The 20793-nt window shown below is 44.7% G+C and overlaps 1 protein-coding gene across 4 annotated transcripts in view; it reads right to left on the bottom strand.

Moving 5' to 3' along the window:
- Window positions 1-1772: 1772 nt before the first annotated feature.
- Window positions 1773-20793, bottom strand: part of si:dkey-14k9.3 (C2H2-type zinc finger protein) — a 48770-nt gene continuing 29749 nt past the window's right edge. For all 4 annotated transcript variants that reach the window (XM_060902913.1, XM_060902915.1, XM_060902914.1 and 1 more), the window contains 7 exons: window positions 17308-17397; window positions 17098-17193; window positions 10784-10894; window positions 10496-10619; window positions 6614-7322; window positions 6402-6457; window positions 1773-4441 (listed from right to left, as the gene is read on the bottom strand). In XM_060902913.1, coding sequence (XP_060758896.1) covers window positions 3141-4441; window positions 6402-6457; window positions 6614-7322; window positions 10496-10619; window positions 10784-10894; window positions 17098-17193; window positions 17308-17397 — 2487 coding nt within the window. In that variant the 3' untranslated portion in view covers window positions 1773-3140. The remainder of the gene's footprint in view (window positions 4442-6401; window positions 6458-6613; window positions 7323-10495; window positions 10620-10783; window positions 10895-17097; window positions 17194-17307; window positions 17398-20793) is intronic.

Genomic DNA, 20793 nt, shown 5'->3' with positions numbered 1-20793 from the left:
TAAGAATAACGTTCCTCAATGTAAAATTGCAAAGAATTTAGGGATCACATCATCTATGGTACATAATCTCATTAAAAGATTCAGAGAATCTGGGGAAATCTCTGTATGCCAGAGACAAGGCTGAAAACTGACATTGGATGCCTGTGATCTTCAGGCCCTCAGGAGACACTGTATTAAAAGCAGACACGTGTCTGTAGTGGAAATCACTGTATGGGCTCAGGAACACTTCAGAAAACCATCGTCTGTGAGAACAGTTCATTACTGCATCCACAAATGCAAGTTAAAACCAGATATAAACAATATCCAGAAACACCGCCACCTTCTCTGGGCCTGAGCTCTTTGACGATGGATTGAGGCGAAGTGGAAAATTGTCCTGAGGTCTGACGAATCAAAATTAGAAATTCTTTTTGGAAATCATGGACACCACGTCCTCTAGGCTAAAGAGGAGCGGGACCATCCGGCTTATCATCAGAGCACAGTTCAAAAGCCAGCATCTGTGATGGGATGAGGGAGCATTAGTGCACGGTTTCTCAACCACTAATGGGCTGTGAAGCGCCATCTAGTGGGCTGCAAAATTTTTTCAAGTTTGAAGCTAAATACTCAATAGTTCAGGATATCATAGTGGAATAACTATATTTGTGGGTAAATTAAGAGGAACAAGCCTTTATTTTGTCACATTTAACCCACGCACGCACACAAAGAGTGCACAGGGGGCTGAATAAATAAATGCATTTGTAGGTAAACTGTATGGCTCTGTGATGCCTGCTGGAAGAGAAGAGCAGGGAGGATTGAGAATCAAGTGGCCGTGATTTGTTTACACCCACTACTAAAGCTTCTAGCATTCTAGCAATCATCACAAAGATGTGTACGAAAGCCAAGAAACTCCTATTTACCTGGGCAAAAACAATACAGGATTTATCTTGCAGTGTTCTGATCCCCAGATCTTGAACCCAGTCACGTATAAAAAAAGTTGTACTCCTCCATGCTCTTCCAGGTTTGTATCCGTGTAGAATATCTGCAGCACCAGGTATTTTGAGATGTCAGAGAACTTAATGGATAGATAATTTTTCAACTCATCATGAATAAATGACTTTATTTAAAACATAAGTTGATCAGCAGAACTGATGGGGTCATGTATGTACAGATACAAATAATTATAAATACAAAAGACTAAAAATAAATACAATATTTAAGTTATGCATAACTATTGTCTTTGTATTTAGTTACGGCACCAATAGGATCAAAATTTATTCTACTAATGTCAAATTTAGCTTGTAAATTTTTTCTTTCATAGGAAAAATCCTTCTTTGTTAGCGTGTAAGGATCTAATCCCATTGAGTGGTTTCTATATCCACTTCTTTTGAGTGTACTTCTTGGTTTTAATAACTTGCTTATTTGCTGTACACAAGTTCTTGTGTGGGGCGGCACGGTGGTGTAGTGGTTCGCACTGTCGCCTCACAGCAAGAAGGTCCGGGTTCGAGCCCCGTGGCTGGCGAGGGTCTTTCTGTGTGGAGTTTGCATGTTCTCCCCGTGTCCGCGTGGGTTTCCTCCGGGTGCTCCAGTTTCCCCCACAGTCCAAAGACATGCAGGTTAGGTTAACTGGTGACTCTAAATTGAGCGTAGGTGTGAATGTGAGTGTGAATGGTTGTCTGTGTCTATGTGTCAGCCCTGTGATGACCTGGCGACTTGTCCAGGGTGTACCCCGCCTTTCGCCCGTAGTCAGCTGGGATAGGCTCCAGCTTGCCTGTGACCCTGTAGAACAGGATAAAGCGGCTACAGATAATGAGATGAGAAGTTCTTGTGTTAATGGACCAGACTCCACTTTTGGATCATTAATCCCTTTTGACTGAGAATGACCCTGCATGCATGCATGGTTTTATATTAGCTTCTGGCACATCCATACAGTTTTAAATACAATACCTACAATTAAAAACAATTTGTTTTTATTTAATTCCTGGGCTCCCATCTGTAACAGGGAGTGATGTTGGACCCCATTAATACACTTTACAGTAGATTATTAGGTTCAAATAGAATAGATGAGCCAAAATAATTAGGGGATCTTTTTTAATAGGTCCCGACTCATTACAAGTATGAATAGGTGGGCCTTAAAGTAGAAAAGGTTAAGAACCCCTGCATTAGTGCACATGACATGGGTAGCTTGTACATCTGGGAAGGCATTATTAATGCTGAATGATATAAACACATTTCAGAGCAATATGCTGCCATCCAGACAAAATCTTTTTCAAGGAAGACTTTCTTTCTGTCAGCAAGACAAGGCCAAACCGCTTTCTGCATGTATTAATACTGCATGGCTCTGTAGTAAGAGAGTCCAGGTGCTAAACTGGCCTGCCTGCAGTCCAGACCTGTGATCCTATTTAAAACATTTGGTACATTATGAAGTGCAAAATACGATAAAGGAGATCCCGAACTATTGAGCAACTGAAATTGTATATCAGGCAAGAATGGGACAACGTTTCTCTTTCAAAACTACAGCAATTGGTCTCCTCAGTTCCCAAACGTTTACAGTGTGTTGTTAAAAGTAGAGGCGATGCAACACGGTGGCAAAGTTTTTTGAAATGTGTTGCTGACATGGGGCGGCACGGTGGTGTAGTGGTTAGCGCCGTCACCTCACAGCAAGAAGGTCCGGGTTCGAGCCCCGTGGCCGGCGAGGGCCTTTCTGTGTGGAGTTTGCATGTTCTCCGCGTGTTTCCTCCGGGTGCTCCGGTTTCCCCCACAGTCCAAAGACATGCAGGTTAGGTTAACTGGTGACTCTAAATTGACCGTAGGTATGAATGTGAGTGTGAATGGTTGTCTGTGTCTATGTGTCAGCCCTGTGATGACCTGGCGACTTGTCCAGGGTGTACCCCGCCTTTCGCCCGTAGTCAGCTGGGATAGGCTCCAGCTTGCCTGCGACCCTGTAGAACAGGATAAAGCGGCTACAGATAATGACAGATGAATGAGAGAGAGAGTTTCAACATTTGACGTGTTATCTTTGTACAATTTTCAATGAAATCTAGGGTTTCCAAGATTTGCAAATTATCGCATAGTTTTTAATTTAGTTTACACAGCATCCCAACTTTTTTGGAATTGGAGTTGTATTATTGATTACACAAAAATACTAAAAAAAAAAGTCTCCTTCATTAAACCCTCAGTTCTTTCTCCAAATGAGTGCGCTGGTGCACTTTCAGCACATACGCCTGCCTGAATCTCTTGCCGCACTCAGTGCACTCGAACGGCTTCTCGTCCGTGTGGATCTGCATGTGTCTCTTGAGGCGGCATGAAGTGAAGAAGCTTTTGCTGCACTGGGGGCAGGTGTAGGGCCGCACTCCCGTGTGGTACCTGGTGTGTAGCTGCAGGTAGCAGGCCTGTGTGAAGCTCTTGTCACAGTGTGAGCACTGGAACGGCTTGATCCCTGTGTGGTAGCGCTGGTGTTTCAGCAGCTCCCCGAATGAAAAGAAGGTTTTGCCACAGTCGGAGCAGAGGAACGGCCTCTCGCCTGTGTGTGTGAGCTCGTGTCGGGTCAGGCTCGCTTTGTATGCGAAGGTTTTGTTGCATAAGGAGCATTTGAAGATTTTGTCCTCGGTGTGGCCGGCTACGTGTGCACGAAGGATCCGCTCTCTCTTAAAACTCTTGCCACAGTGCGGGCACAGGTACGGTTTCTCGTTCGAGTGGGTCCTTTCGTGCTTTCTCAGCTCTCCGGGGTAGAGGAAGCATCTGTTGCAGTGGGAACACCTGTAACGTCTCTCAGCTGTGTGAGTCCGCTGATGGGAGAGAAGCGCGCCTTTGTATGCGAAGCCCTTACCACAGGTGCAACGGTACGGCCTCTCGGGCTGATGCAGCCGCATGTGTCGCTTGAAACTGGTGGTGCACACGAAGCTGGAACTGCAGAGCAGGCATTTGTGTGGCCGCTCACCCACGTGGCCTCGCTTGTGCCTGATTAGCGCTGCCCGACAGCTCAGTCTCTTTCCGCAGTCGTTACAGCGCTTCAGATCGTCCTCGGGATGCGTCTTGTGGTGCTCGCGGCGAGCGCTGAGTGAGCTGAAGCTCTCGCTGCAATACAGGCACGTGTACATCCAGCGTTCATCATTCTGAGGTTCACCCTTTTCAAAATCAGCTTCAGAAAGACACTCCCCAGGTGGGGTTTGAGAAGCTTTTTTGTGACTGTGTACCAAACTATGGCGCCGCAGTGCTTGAATGTAGGAGAAGCGGCGGCCACAGTGGGACGCTGTACACTGGAAAGGCTGCTCGCCCGTGTGGCTGCGCTCGTGTGCCTTCAGCATGCCTGGGTAGCGGTAGCCTTTGCCACACACCTGGCACACATGAGGCTCTTTCTCGGTCGCTGATGAAACCAGGTGGACCTTTTTCATATGGCTTTTCACATATCGCTCCTGAATGTGTGTAAAAGGGCACTGAGGGCAAGAGAATGTCTTTGAGGAGAGCTCTGCAGAACAGTTAAAAAAAAAAAGTTAGCATTGTTCTGGTCACAATGACAGAAATCATGAATAACCACAAAAACAAAACGAGGCAAGCTTAAAGGAGAACTGAGGGCAATTTTTTTTATCATCAAAATTCTATTTCTCATGTTATTAAATATAGGAATGCATTTCTGAGAGCTATTTTGTCGCTGCGATAGCAAGTTATGAGTGTTTGAAATACACTATGCAAGATATCAGTCCATATGTCAAAGCAATGGCCGTAAACGAGATTCGTTGAGACCTGTGTGCGACATCGTAGGACGGAAGTAAAACGTACAGCGGAAATCAAAGTGACCGACGTCTGCCAACGTTGTCAAAAGACGCACGCGCCCTCTTTCGAATGCTGACGTAATCAAGCCGGAAGTTTTGTTTGTTTTGATAGCGATCAGGAAAGTTTGAAGAAAGTAGGCAGTAATTGTCATTTAAACTCATTTTTGTGCAATATTTCGTTTGGAAAACAGTTTTCAAAATGGCAGCACTGACACTTCATGTTTCGAAGTCTCGCACAAGTCTCGTGAAGATCGCGTGGATAAGCGATGCCTGCCGTGGACCATCTCATCTCTTTATCTCTAGCCGCTTTATCCTGTTCTACAGGGTCGCAGGCAAGCTGGAGCCTATCCCAGCTGGCTACGGGCGAAAGGCGGGGTACACCCTGGACAAGTCGCCAGGTCATCACAGGGCTGACACATAGACACAGACAACCATTCACACTCACATTCACACCTACGGTCAATTTAGAGTCACCAGTTAACCTAACCTGCATGTCTTTGGACTGTGGGGGAAACCGGAGCACCCGGAGGAAACCCACGCGGACACGGGGAGAACATGCAAACTCTGCACAGAAAGGCCCTCGCCGGCCACGGGGCTTGAACCCGGACCTTCTTGCTGTGAGGCGACAGCGCTAACCACTACACCACCGTGCCGCCATTGCCGTGGACCAAGTGAACTAAATTCAGCATGGCTAAAATCCGAATAGGCCGATAAATAATTGCAATTAGTTGCCAATACGAGTCACGATATAAGGTTACTAAAACTGAAAATGTAATTGAATAACACGTTAATTAAGAAACAAAGCAAGTTTAAAAATCACTTCAGTTCTCCTTTAAAATGCTTCCACACTGCTCTAAGTATTTAGAAATACAAATCTATTTTGCTGGACATTTGTCTCCATTTTCCACAGTTTGGCTTCTTACTTATCCAAACTATGAAGCCCATTTCTACCATTTGAAGCAATATAAAACCATTTGCTAAATGATAATAATGGAAAAGTTTCTCAGTTATGACTTCCGGGTCTATTGTTATGGTATTAATTTCATAAAACATTTACATTTGCCATACATTCACATTTCCTGTAACAACTACTCAGCCCAAGCGTTGTGACAGTCTATTACTAAAAGCACGATGTAAATAAAATTGAACTGAACCTTTTCAACAGAAGAGATATTCCTGACTGTACCGTTTTGTATTTTTCAGTGCATCTCTCCATTTTTAATAAAAGCATCAAGTGGGTCTGGACATAAACTGTGAAGGGACCGTTTTCAAAACGTGTGCATCATTAAATGCATGTTATGTACAAATACTAAACTAACTTGATGTGTTAATTGTTCTATACGGACACATCTGGAAATGATCAGAAAAAGGACCGGAATGAAGGTTACCAGAGGTTTATTGAATAATTATGCATGCTTTGATGGTTTTTTTTTTTTTTTTGAGATTATGGCCAGAGTTGTCCGATGCCTGATTAAAAGGTGGTGAAAGATGCAAGGAAAATCTACAAGGTGCACCTCTAACTACTCCAGATTGTTTAAATGTGCATGGGAACAAAAATGCATTTGTAAGTCTGGCAAAAAAAAAAAAACAACCCAAGTGAGCAAGTTAATAACAGTGCATATAAAGTCTGTGAAAGTCAGAGAGATGAGACTTAACCTGTGTTTCCATCAGTTGTGACAAGGCCAGGAGATACAGACAGCTCAGTAACATCCCTTTAAAACAAACAAGATTAAAAAAATAATAATAATTGTGTCCTCAATGAATGATTCACTGTGTAAATTTATTACAACAGATTCAAAATATAAAGTAAATCTGAGTATTAAGCATGAATCTAAAACCTTTGGCACTACTGAAATCCATGTACTGACCTGTTATCTGCCGCGATGCGTTCTCCATCTCCCTCCGTCACAGTTCCAGAGTTTCTCACGGGTGCAAGCGGCTTCCTCTCTTGCTTTTGTCCAGTTACCACACCAGGTTTTCGTTTCTGCTTCTGGAGGTTAACCAATTTCAACTTCCAGGTCTTCTTCGGCGTTCGAGCTGATCTGCGGATCGCGGTGGGGACGGCGAAAACGGCAGCTCCGTCAGAAGTTGTTACAGGCACGGTGAGTATGGAGTCCAGATGTGGTGGAGGTGTGACACTACAGGACAGACTCAGTCCCTCCTTAGCTTTATGTTCCAGTTGTTCTGCTTCTGCAGTCCTTTGTTCAGTGCAACCTACAGCTCCATCGTGTTTGTTATGAGTCAGTGCAGATTCTCCTAAATGCTGATTCTCCTCAGCCTGAATCTCACTTCCCTTAGTGTTTCCACTAGACTTCGGGCTGCACTCAGCAGCAAAGGGTGAATGATCACCATCCTCACTCGTGTCCTCTCTGGTCTGATTCGCACGTAATTCAATCTCCGTCCATTCGGATGTGACCACGACAGTCTCAACATCGGTTCCGTCCATTACACACACCGGCATCTCACTGGGAGCAGGTGGATTGAGACGATCACCTGAATTTATCTGAGCCACTCCATTTCTTTTACCAGCCAGAGCAGTCAGGATGCAGTCACTCACTCTCGGCAACGCTGAAGAGGCTGAGGAAGAAAATCAAAAAGAACTCGTCAGAATCCTATTTCACTAGCTGAGAGTTTTATGTACTTACGTGGTTTGTGTGTGTTTTTCTTTTAGTAAAGCCTCGGTCACAACTGGCCATACGTGCTCCTATGGCCGGTCTACGTGCAAAACACGCAAGAAACGCACGGAGGGCGCGCGTGTGACGTGCTGATTTTCGAGCCGTAGACTGGCCGCAGAGGTTTTTTGTCATTTCAAACAAACTCTACGGGCGCTTACGTTTTTTTCAGGTTGCAAGACAAACTTGCGGCCAACGCGTGTCTTTCTCCATGAACAAAAAAAACAAACAAAAACGCAGCGATTTGGGAAACGCCAAAAATCGCACAGCCAAAAAATCGTACGTCCAGCTGTGACCTAGGCTTAAGTAAGTAAGTGAGTGAGTGAGTCAGTGAGCGCATCAGTCAGTCGAGTCCGTGAGGGGGGTCAGTCAGTTGAGTCAGTCAGTCAGTGAATGAGTGGGTGAGTCAGTCAGTCAGCAAGTGAGTCAGTCAGCAGGTGAGTCACTGAGTGACTGACTCACTGACTTGACTGAGGCAGTCAGTCAGTGAGTGAGTCAGTCGGTCAGTCAGTCAGTCGGTGAGTGGGTGGGTGGGTGGGTGAGTCAGTCGGTCAGTGAGTCGGTGGGTGAGTGAGTCAGTCAGTCAGTCAGTCAGTCAGTGAGTGGGTGGGTGAGTGAGTGAGTGAGTCAGTCAGTCAGTGAGTCAGTCAGTCAGTGAGTGGGTGGGTGAGTGAGTCAGTCAGTCAGTGAGTGGGCGGGTGAGTCAGTCGGTCAGTCAGTGAGTGGGCGGGTGAGTCAGTCGGTCAGTCAGTGAGTGGGTGGGTGGGTGGGTGAGTCAGTCGGTCAGTCAGTGGGTGGGTGGGTGAGTCAGTCAGTGGGTGGGTGGGTGGGTCGGTCAGTCAGTCGGTGGGTGGGTGGGTGGGTGGGTCGGTCAGTCAGTCGGTCGGTGGGTCGGTCAGTCAGTCGGTGGGTGGGTCAGTCGGTGGGTGGGTGGGTGGGTCGGTCGGTGGGTGGGTGGGTGGGTCGGTCAGTCGGTGGGTGGGTGGGTCGGTCAGTCGGTGGGTGGGTGGGTGGGTCGGTCAGTCGGTGGGTGGGTGGGTCGGTCAGTCGGTGGGTGGGTGGGTCGGTCGGTCGGTGGGTGGGTGGGTCGGTCGGTCGGTGGGTGGGTGGGTCGGTCGGTCGGTGGGTGGGTGGGTGGGTGGGTCGGTCAGTGGGTGGGTGGGTGGGTGGGTCGGTCAGTCGGTGGGTGGGTGGGTGGGTCGGTCGGTCGGTGGGTGGGTGGGTGGGTGGGTCGGTCGGTCGGTGGGTGGGTGGGTGGGTGGGTCGGTCGGTCGGTGGGTGGGTGGGTGGGTGGGTCGGTCGGTCGGTGGGTGGGTGGGTGGGTGGGTCGGTCGGTCGGTGGGTGGGTGGGTGGGTCGGTCGGTGGGTGGGTGGGTGGGTGGGTGGGTCGGTCAGTCGGTGGGTGGGTGGGTGGGTCGGTCAGTCGGTGGGTGGGTGGGTCGGTCAGTCGGTGGGTGGGTGGGTCGGTCAGTCGGTGGGTGGGTGGGTCGGTCAGTCGGTGGGTGGGTGGGTGGGTCGGTCAGTCAGTCGGTCGGTCGGTGGGTGGGTCGGTCAGTCAGTGGGTGGGTGGGTGGGTGGGTCAGTCAGTGGGTGGGTGGGTGGGTGGGTGGGTCGGTCAGTCAGTCAGTGGGTGGGTCAGTCAGTGGGTGGGTGGGTGGGTCAGTCAGTGGGTGGGTCAGTCAGTGGGTGGGTGGGTGGGTCAGTCAGTGGGTGGGTGGGTCAGTCAGTGGGTGGGTGGGTGGGTGGGTGGGTCAGTCAGTGGGTGGGTGGGTGGGTCAGTCAGTGAGTGGGTGGGTGAGTCGGTCAGTCAGTGAGTGGGTGGGTGGGTGAGTCGGTCAGTGAGTGGGTGGGTGGGTGAGTCAGTCAGTGAGTGGGTGGGTGAGTCGGTCAGTGAGTCAGTGAGTGAGTCAGTCAGTCAGTGGGTGGGTGGGTGAGTCGGTCGGTCAGTCAGTGGGTGGGTGGGTGAGTCGGTCGGTCAGTCAGTGGGTGGGTGGGTGAGTCGGTCAGTCAGTCAGTGGGTGGGTGAGTCAGTCGGTCGGTGAGTCAGTCGGTCAGTCAGTGGGTGGGTGAGTCGGTCAGTCAGTCAGTGGGTGGGTGGGTGAGTCAGTCAGTCAGTGGGTGGGTGGGTGAGTCGGTCAGTCAGTCAGTGGGTGGGTGAGTCAGTCGGTCGGTGAGTCAGTCGGTCAGTCAGTGGGTGGGTGGGTGGGTGGGTCGGTCGGTCAGTCAGTGGGTGGGTGGGTGAGTCGGTCAGTCAGTCAGTGGGTGGGTGAGTCAGTCAGTCAGTCAGTGGGTGGGTGAGTCAGTCGGTCAGTCAGTCAGTGGGTGGGTGGGTGAGTCAGTCAGTCAGTGGGTGGGTGGGTGAGTCGGTCGGTCAGTCAGTCGGTGGGTGAGTCGGTCAGTCAGTGAGTGGGTGGGTGGGTGGGTGAGTGAGTCAGTCAGTGGGTGGGTAGGTGAGCCGGTCAGTCAGTGAGTGGGTGGGTGAGTGAGTCAGTGAGTGGGTGGGTGAGTCGGTCAGTCAGTGGGTGGGTGGGTGAGTCAGTCAGTCAGTGAGTGAGTGAGTCAGTGTACAACGTAAAATAGAAAAACCAGCATATGGGATATGGAATACTGTTAAATAAATAAATATGTATAGTTATGACTCAAGTGTTCATCTTCATAACTAAATTTTCAGCTGTTTATTCAATACTTTGACTACTTAGTGTTAACATAAACAAACTCACCAGACTCTTTAATAGGAACACCTGTACAACTGGTCATTCACGCAATTAGCGTGATTAACATTTAAAAATAAATAAATAAATAAATAAATAAATAAATAAAAGCTCTAGTATATATAAGCTGACAGCTAATTATTCTAATTAATATTTCAAATTTCCATAATTTGCCCCTTGCTATTGGTGCCACATCCATTTTCATAACTTACAGTCTGACAATCTGCTGAACACTGAATTTATTCCACAAGTTATTTACAAGCTTTTATAGAAGTAATAGTGTCAGAACATGGAAACGAGTGTAGGTGTACAGAACTCTGACCCTCAAACCTTGAGGTACCACAGGTTTAAGCTTACGATTACCTACCACAAGTGTCCAGATGTCCAAGGCACTTATAGTGATGGAGCAGTGATCTCAGGCTGTCTGGGTTCCTGATGGATTCTTCACAGTCTTTTAAAGCAGAAGACTCAGACCTGAGCCAGGCCACCGTCTGAAACCAAAAGGGTACAGACACATTTTATGGATGCTTTATAAACTGCTGAGTGTTTAATTCACTAAACTGATTAAGGCCAAAGATTCTAAATAATAATGGACTTCTCTGGGGTTTCAATATAACAAAATTTGCAGACCCTGATCCCACTCAATGTTTCCCACCTGAAGGAGATTTGGCACTGGCAGGAAGTGCTCCAGTCGGGACAAGAAGTCCCACATGAGTGTCTGAAGGGCAGAGTCATAGCTGGGTCCAAACTCCACTGGAAACACATTCTACAAAGAGCAGAAAGAGAAACGGAGTCCTCAGTGTACACAAGCACAGTCTCTCTATAATCCAGGAATAATATGCTTGTGAAATGTTTTAATGATGTTCTAATATCCCAGCACCCCATTAACGAAAGTCCAAACGACTCTAAACATGTCTGGTTTGTGCACGCGCACAAAAAACCAACCCACAACCATGTGCTTTATTATTTCTTAAGTTATTAAATGTTATTTTTTTGACACATGAGATCAGTCATGAAGCACACGTTGGCAAAAGAAAGGTCCGAGGACCCTGGGTGATCTGGAGAGACTGTGTAAAGAGGAACTGTCTCAGATGCCCTGCTCTGTATCTCCAACCTTATAAAATGTTACAGGAGAGACTCAGGGCTGTTTTACTGGCAAAGGGAGGGTGTACGGAGTATTAAATGCAGGGGTGAGAATAATAATGGCATGTGTGTTTTTGTTGAAAACAACATTTCTGGATAAGGAATTTGTTTTTCTCTGAATAAGTTTATTTCAATTAAAAGGTTGGATTTTTCTCTTTTTTTTTTTTTTCAGTGAGATGAAGCGACTTCGCCAAAAGGTGGATTTTTTTCTTACCCTTTTTACTGATTTTTACAAGGGGTGCCAATAATTGTGGAGGGCTCTGTAGACGCGTTAGTCTACACATTCAGTGTCTATATATAGTCTAATTAACTTCCTTGCCATCATGAGCAGCATTTTTATGTATTTATATTTTATTTATCGATCACATGGCTGACTAACAAAATTAGTCAGGAGTCTCAACCGGGCACGCATCTATAAACTCCTGAAAGATGCCAATAATTTTGCATTCAATTCCTACCTTAAAGCTGCGCCGACAAGGTTGTGAGGTCAGTTCCTTTTTATTCATGCTTTAATAACAGCACTCAATTTTATACACCAAAAACACACCGGGTTTATTTTGGATGTGCAAAAACAAAATAATGATTTCTTGATGAAGGATTTGTTTTTCTCTGAATAAAAATTAATTCCAATTAAAGGTCGGATATTTCTCATTTTTATCCCCCGCTGGCCGAAAGGCCTGAAGTGGGATTTGTCATGGCGACGTACATCCGTCCCTCCCTCCCAGGAAGGGTGCTCACCTTCTGAAATCAACTCCTCTCACAATTTTTGGAGGAATTTCAGGAAACTTGACAGGATTCTTTGTTATATGTCGGTAATATGCATATTGCAATTTCGTTCAATTCAGTCACATTTTACCAGAGTTATGACGTAGCTGCCAGCGGGGGATACTGTGCTCTCAGAGCACTCTTGTTTCACTGTGAGATGAAGCAACTTCACGAGAAGGTGGGTGGGGGTTTTTTTCTAACCCTTTTTACTAAACTTAACAAGGGGTGCCAATAATTGTACAGGCCACTGTATGCTTTATTTTACACGCACAAATGAATCAGACTATAACACTCATAGCCATAATTCATATAACTTCCGCATCAACCACCACAAGAAACAATCAGTTTAGATGTTCTTTCCCCCCCAGAGCTGTAAACTTATGGAACGATCTGCCATCTTCATGCAAAAGTAGTACAAGTTTAAGTTAATTTAATACTGCCTTACTGCAGTTTCTGAAAAGACAAGCAACGTAATTACCAGCCTCCTTAATCCTACCATTATTATTATAATACTTTTTAAATGCACTTGATTACATACTTCAAAGTATATTGTTAAATAGATTTACATAGGCTTATTATTCCATGCAACACTCTTTGCAGCATTTTACTACTAGTGCAGCGGCCAACCCTTGAAAAGCCCTCTAAAAAGAGGTGGTACCCCTCCAGGCGGTAGAACAAAGCGGGACCTGTTTTATTTGAAGGGTATGGGTGTCTACTTCATGAAAAACATGGTTGTACAAAATAAATATTGTAACAACATATATGGATTAACCCCTTATTTGCCGGACCATCTGCAAAATTCTGTATGGCCAAAGTTCTGTAATTTGAACCTAATTCTCATTCCAACTAAGGTAAGAGTTGTGGGAGGAAGGCCTATGGCCATCTTAATTACTGCATGCTGCAGAGTCCTAAGCAGCACATGGCTTCATGTACAATGAATGGAACTCTGTTTCTCTATGGGCAGCCAACGCTGGATTATGTAATTGCTGTGGCCACCAACCCAGGATTGCATCAGGTTCTGTACACGAAAGAATCAGCACCAGCCGAAGTCCGTGATATCACTCACCTCTACTGTACGGACGGTAACTACTCAGAAGGTACCAAGTGTGTTTGTGTGTCGGCAGGGCTCTTCTGCATTGACATTTGTGAGTGTGTTTCCTGTCCGAATGTCCCCCATGATCAGGAGACATTGGCAGAGATGTGAATGACATACAGCATGGCATTTTCTACATGAATCTCTACTTGACCACCCCTTGACATAATGAGTGAACTAGATTTCAACCTGAGAATAAAAAGGGTTATAATTATTGAAAGTCATGTTTGATCGAAATGAAGGCCTATTATTTACTAGTAACTGTTCAGGGTTAACAGCATAAAAGAATCCCCAGATCTGCACAAAATGAACAAAATATATTCTATTCGTTTTCGTGTTGTTGTACACACCATCCAAATAATGTGTGTATTGTTTCAATACAAATACATCAACAGGTTTTTATAGAAGAGGAAGCAGATGTTTAATAAGATGGTGCTTTTCAAAAATATCTTATGCTAGCAAACCTAATTTCACGATCAAAGATGTCGGCAATGTTTTGTATGACCAATGACCCGATCAACCTGTATTAGCTGGGAAGGGGTTAAATTGCTTGAAAACATGTCTCAGACTACATTTGCATCTTTGAAATAATGATTTCTCTCCTTAGTAATGTACAACTCATCCATAGAGAAAATATCGGCTTCATTTTCTCAAATTGTGATTTCAACGTTAAATCCGGGTTTATGCGCAGTCGCAAACAAAGGGTTAATTGGCAGTGTTGTACCCATTCTGAACAATTCAAACTGGTATTTTTGAATAAAAGACATCTAAAACTATAGAATGATACAAGTTTTCCCTTATTTTCCTGACAATTAATCATTTATAATGGAAATATTCAACGAACAACCTGAAAAATAACTCAAAAATATTTGGATTCTAAGGGGTTAATACATCCATAAATTGATGAAAATCAAATTAAAACGCCCAGAAAGGTTGCATTAGCATATCATGGACCTAAATGATGCAGTATATTGATGCCCACACATCAATATGTGCATTCATTGCAGAGGAAACGTCTCTGTATAGCGATACAGAATTTTGCAGATGGTCCGGCAAATAAGGACCATATGTTGTTACAATATTAATTTTGTACAGCCATGTTTTTTATGAAGTAGACACCCATACCCTTCAAATAAAACAGGTCCCGCTTTGTTCTACTGCCTGGAGGGGTATGCCCTTTATTTTCAGCTCCTCGCCACTGGTCTATACTAATATTGTTACTTTTCTGTCCAGCACAGAATTAAGTGTATTAAACTATGCAACAGCAAAAATATAAAAGTGCAATAGTATAAAGTGATCTGTGGAATTAGGAATTGTTCAAGAATAAATAGAAGTTTAGAGTTTGGATTTGGAGTTCAGGAGTCTAGTGACCTGAGGGGAAAAAAGCTGTTACAGGACCTGGTGGTCATGCACCGAATGCCACGGAACCTCTTTCCAGATGCCAGAGTGGAGAACAGTCTATAGTGAGGGGTCACTGATGATGTTTCTGGCTCGGGACATGCAGCGCTTAGGTGCGATGTCCTGAATGGCGGGAAGAGAAGTCCTAATGATTTTCTCCACTGTCCTCACCACTCCCCTCATATTCTTCCAGTCAGAGGCACTGCAGCCTCCACACCACACAGAGATGCAGCTGATTAGAATGCTCTCTATGGTGCTTCTGTAGAATGTAGTGAGGATGGGCGGGGGCAGGTGGGCTCTCCTCATCCTAGGCAGGAAGTGCAGATGCTGCTGTGCCTTCTTGACCAGTGACACGGTGTTCACAGACCAGGTGAAGTTGTTTGTGATGTGCACCCCCAGGAACTTGGTGCTATTGACCACCTCCACAGCCGTGTTGTTGATGAGAAGTGGAGCATGGCTGGGCTGGTTCTTCCTAAAGTCAACAATGATCTCTTTGGTTTTGTCCACATTCAGGATCAGGTTGTTTTCTCTGCACCAGCCTACCAGCTGCTCCACCTCCTCTCTGTTGGCCAGGTCGTTGCCATCCCTGATGAGGCCCACCACTGTTGTGTCGTCCGCAAACTTCACAATGTGATTGCTGGCAGCCCTGGGGACGCAGTCGTGTGTCATCAGAGTGAACAGCAGAGGGCTCAGGACAGTCCTGAGGGGAGCCTGTGTTGAGGGTGATGACACTGGAGGTGTTCTGTCCAACCCGCACTGATTAGTCTTTCAGTGAGGAAGTCTAGCAGCCAGTTGCACGGGGAGGGCTGCTAGTTGGGGCACGAGCCATGTTATTGTCCCTTGCCATTATCACTACGTTCAGACTGCAACCTGAAACAACCCATATCCGATTTGTTTGTTAGGCCGTTCACATTACCAATTATATGAGACTTGTATGCAATCTCCAATATGAACGGAAAACGACCCAAAAGTGTCCCGCATGCACAAATTGACACGTAATAAGCACATCTACGTAATGCGTAAACAAAAATAAAGCGCACTCTTCAAGTTTAATGATTTCTTTTTTTGTTTGTTTAATTATCTGGTTAGTGTTAACCTCCTAAGGCCCAAGCTGTTTTTTTACATGCATTTTTTATTTCTCTTTGCTATTTGGGCTTATTAGAACCTGATTAGAATAAAAACTAAGCATCATCTTTTGATAAGATGTACTTTTAGAGAAAAAGTATGTCCACATATGTGGATTCTTGTTCTGAATTTCCATAAAGTGCTGTCCACGCATGTGACCGCTAAGTCCTAGGAGGTTAGTGTGAGGTCTCGTGTGTGTTTTCTGAACTGAAATGAAAACGTGTAGCCTGGTAACGAGGGTTGACTCCTAAATGTCTCTCTAATTTCTATATAAGTGCACTACATGTTACTAGGAAGTAATGGATTTTTAAACTCTATATAGTGCACTCGAGTTTCAGTAGGCAGTCATTTGGGATACGGCCGCTGTATTACCAAACTCTTAATTCAGGCTTAATAATTTGCACATATTTATTTCATCATATTAATAAACTTTTTCTACATTTTTATAAATATTTATTTAGATTGTTTATAGCCAGCTGAATTCTGCAACGTCTCTCAGCGCTGGCTCAAGGTGCAGAAACACCAGTGCAGTTTGCTATGGAGATGAGGCGAGACCTGGCAATGTGGTTTTTGTGGTGGTGGCGGAACTCGCACAATAATCTGATTAATGTGGGCAGCAGACTAATGAGACCGAAGGTGTCAAATTACTGGAAATTTCCAGAACAATCTTATAATCTTGTAATACAGGATGGTTTAAGTTATAAATCAGTTATAGAAACTGTTTTATTTAAATCAGGCTAACAGATAAACATCCAGGTCCCTACCAAATCCACCATTAGCTTGATCAATTCTATAAAAGTCTATTTAAATTCTGAAAACTGTACAAATGTTGTTGTTTTCCACCAAAGAGGCGGGATTAGCCAACGCAGAATAGTGACGTTTGTCTCTTGTTGATGACGTGTAGGTCGCATGAATGCGACCTGTCCGGTCAGACTGCAGTCGCATGTGAAAATAACGGATATGCATCGGAATTAGGACCACATATCCAAGCGGCCTGGGCCGCATGTGAAAAAAATCGGATCTGTGTCGTTCAGATTGTCAATAACAAATCGGATACAGGCTGCATATGGGCAAAAAAAATCGGATATGGGTCATTTCAGGGTGCAGTCTGAACTTAGTCTATGTTTATTGTTTTGTATTTGGCTGTATTGAATTTGGTCTCTTTTTTTTTTTTTTTAAATTTGAATTATTTTTCTTTTTGTGACCAACTGCATTAAACTAAACTAGACATGTTTAGTCATTTGTGCATCATTAAAACATTTAATGGTTAATTTCTCTAAAACCGTGAGCACAAATTTGTATTTTGCATGCACAAATGAATCGAGAATGCTTTTATTTCCCTTCTCATCATGCGAGTTGCCAACTTCGTGGAGATCACCCAAGCACACCATTTTTGTTTCTAATATTAACAAAATGCTCATGTAGCACTTAAAAGTATTTCTGACCTGGAAGAAGTGTTCTCTCTGCTCTGTGTCTTTGATTAGTGTTTGAACCAATTCCACAAAGTGAACTCCCGTCTCTTCTCCCTCCGTGCTGTCCACCTGTACAACCAAACAGTAGCCAGGTTAATGAACACACTGACTGAAAGGAACTGATAGTCAGTCAGTAGATGATATGATGGATGCTCTATTATTAGGTTAAAGTCAGTGACTTGCATGTTTGACCAGAGGAAGAACCAAGTGAATGCTGTTGAGATGAGGCTGGATCAAATCTGTTTCATCCCTGAAGCAAAGCTCCAAAATTAGCTAGTGGAAGACAAAAAGGAGAGAGTGCGTCAACAAAATAAAAGGTATCAACTACAACCGCAATTCCAAAAAATTTGGGATGCTGTGTAAACTGTAAATAAAATCAGATTGTGATCATTTGCAAAATAATGGAAATTCTGTATTATTTTCAATGAAATATAAAAGACAACATATCAAATGTTGAAAATGACAAATTTTATTGTTTTTGCAAAATATATGCTCATTTTGAATTTGATGTCAGCGACACATTTCAAAAAAGTTGGGACAGGGGCATGTTTACCAGTGTTGCATCGCCTCTACTTTTAACAAATACTCTGTAAATGTTTGGGAACTGAGGAGACCAATTGCTGTAGTTTTGAAACAGAAAATGTTGTCCCATTCCTGCCTGATATACAATTTCAGTTGCTCAACAGTTTGGGGTCTCCTTTATTGTATTTTGTGCTTCATAATGCGCCAGATGTTTTAAATGGGAGACAAGTCTGGACTGCAAGCAGGCCAGTTTAGCACCCGGACTCTCCTACTACAGAGCCATGCAGTTTTAATATGTGCAGGAAGCGGTTTGGCATTGTCTTGCTAAAAGAAGGAAGGTCTTTCTGAAAAAGATTTTGTCTGGATGGCAGCATATTGCTCTGAAACATTTATATATTCAGCATTAATGATGCCTTCCGAGATGTACAAGTTACCCATGTCATGTGCACTAATACACCCTCATACCATCACAGATGCTGGCTTTTTAACTGTGCACTGGTAACAAGCCCGATGGTCCCTCTCCTCTTTACCCTGGAGGACGTGGTGTCCATGTTTTCTAAAAATAATTTCGAGGAGGGACTTCCGGTAGCAGAGCCATGTAGACGTGTTTTGTGGAGCTCTGCTAGAATTGAAATTATGCATATAGTTCACAGATTGGATGGAGTAAGGTAAATTATGACTAGTCAACAATTAGCGCGTGACTTAACCTATAAAGCCGCTATATTTTCCTTTGTATAGCCTATTAGTTATTTAGTTACTATGTCTGGTTGTGGCAGACCAGCTAAGCCAGCTAACACTCCAGCTAGCACTAGCTCCTCTATGGCTAAGGACCCATTGGGACAAGAACCAATACTCCAAGCAATGAGAAAATGGAAGGCCAGACATTAAAAGTCAGGTGGACCAACTCAGGGAGGAACTGAAAGCGGGCATGGACAGTGTTAACGGTAGAATCGGTGCTTTGGAGCAGCAGTTCCAACAAGTTGAAGATGCTGCTAGCGAACAGTCTTCTATAGTCATTACTCTTGAACGTGAGGTGGCAACAATGAAGACAGACATAGCCAATTTGAAAGCACGCAACGAAGACCTGTTAAATAGATTGCGTCGCTGCAACTTGTGAATAATTGGGGTGAAAGAAGGAAGAGAGAGTGTCAAGGGGCTGGTCAACTACATATCACACATCCTGGGCGAGACGTTATGGGGAAAGCGCCTCTGCTTGACCGAGCACACCGAGCTCTGCACACCTTGGACCGAAGGGACGATCCCCAAGGAGGCCTACCCAGAACTTTCATTGTCAGATGCCACTACTATCAAGAGAAAGTGGAGATTCTCAAAAAGGAAACTCCTGAGGACAACCGATGGGGATGATGTCCGCATTTTTCCCGACTACAGCCTGGAGGTTAGCAGACAACGGGCCAAGTTCAACGAGGTAAAGAAACTGCTACGGGATGGCAAGATCACGGATCTTTGCTTCGGCGTTGTATACCCTGCTGAGCTGAAAAATCGCACTTCCAGACGGTACAGTAGAAAAGTTCAAAAGACCCAAGTAAGGCAAAGGACTATGTTACTGAAAAAATAATTAACAAGCCAACTAAGTAGACTAGTTGTCCTTATGTCAGACTAAATGGAGAATGCAGCCCTGTCGTTGTGATAGCAATAGGTTATTGATTCAAGGTAGCCTATTAATGGAGTCGCTGCGAGGTTACTAAACAGCAAAAGTTGTGTGAAATGACAAATGACATTGTGGACTTTCTTATTTGAAGTGTGTCAGTTCTAGCGAGAGACATGGTAAGCTTTTTCCCCTTTTTTGGATGTTTCTTGTTGGGGTGATTTAGACTTTAGCCCCATGTGAAGCAACCCTTAAAGAGATACCGTTCTGTTTCTCTCTATACTGGGTTTTTTTTTTAATTACTTTTCATTCTTTTTTGTTTCTTTGATTTTTTTTTTTTGCAGTGGATCCTTATATCAGATGACTTGTATTTGTGGATATACTAAATGGTATGCACTGAATTTATAAACCTACTTTATGGCATCAGTTGGTCCTAGTGTAGCTGAACCAAGAACAAGGATGGTCACTTGGAATGTTTGTGGTCTTAACCACCCAGTTAAATGTAACAAAGTATTTGCACACTTAAGGAAAATATGTCTGTAGACATAGTTTATTTGCAAAAGATCCATTTACGCCTTAAAGATCATGGCAGACTGCATAAGAAAGGTTATTCATGGGTGTACCATTCTAAGTTTAATTGCAAATCCTGAGGTGTTGCCATGCTCGAGTTCAATTCTCAGAGAGTGAAGTTCTCAGATAAAAATGGTAGGTCTGTAATAATTAAAGGGAAGTTATTTGGCATACCAGTGGTGTTCGCTAATGTCTACACACCTAACTAGGATGATGCAGGCTTTTTTTAATAGTTTTTTTTCACACCTTCCAGCTTTAGACACGCACAAATTGATACTGAGGGGCAATCTCAATTGTGTTGTGTCCAAATTTAGACCGCTCTAATCCCACCAGCAAAACTATTAGCAAGGCGGCCCAGGCAATAAATTCTTTCATGCAAGCATATGGAGTTATTGACCCATGATATGTCAACTAGTCAAATGCAGGAGCTATATATTGGGCATACCCAACAACCTGTGTTTTCTCTCTCTTCTCTCCCCCCCCCCAAATCTGTCCCTCTGAGTTACATGTCGGTCCTGGGATCAAGATGCTGGCCTCTTCTGGTCCTCGGACCTGCCTGGTCCATCCTGGTGCCCTGTGTCTGGTTGGAGTTTCATCGCATCGCTCCTGTGGAGGGCGGCCCCATGTGGACAGTTGGGGGTCACACCTGGAGGACACTCTGGACTCTTGCAGTGGTGTTTTTGTGGCTGGGGACTGCAGTTGACTTGCTGACTTTGGGACTACGGTTGTCGTGAACGATTTTGCACTCGGGTTTCCGTTGGTGGGGGGTTTATAGCATCAACGAAGCTGACTTTGTTAGGACTGTTATAGTCATGTTGTCTGTTGTTGCCCGGATGGGGATGGGTTCCCTTTTGAGTCTGGTTCCTCTCGAGGTTTCTTCATGTCGTCTGAGGGAGTTTTTCCTTGCCACAGTTGCCACAGGCATGCTTGTTGGGGATTGATTAGGGATAAAGTTAGCTCATATTTTAAGT

The sequence above is a fragment of the Neoarius graeffei genome, chromosome 21 (genome assembly GCF_027579695.1).
Source record: "Neoarius graeffei isolate fNeoGra1 chromosome 21, fNeoGra1.pri, whole genome shotgun sequence".
Lineage (NCBI taxonomy): Eukaryota > Metazoa > Chordata > Actinopteri > Siluriformes > Ariidae > Neoarius > Neoarius graeffei.
This window is presented reverse-complemented; position numbering and strand designations above follow the sequence as displayed.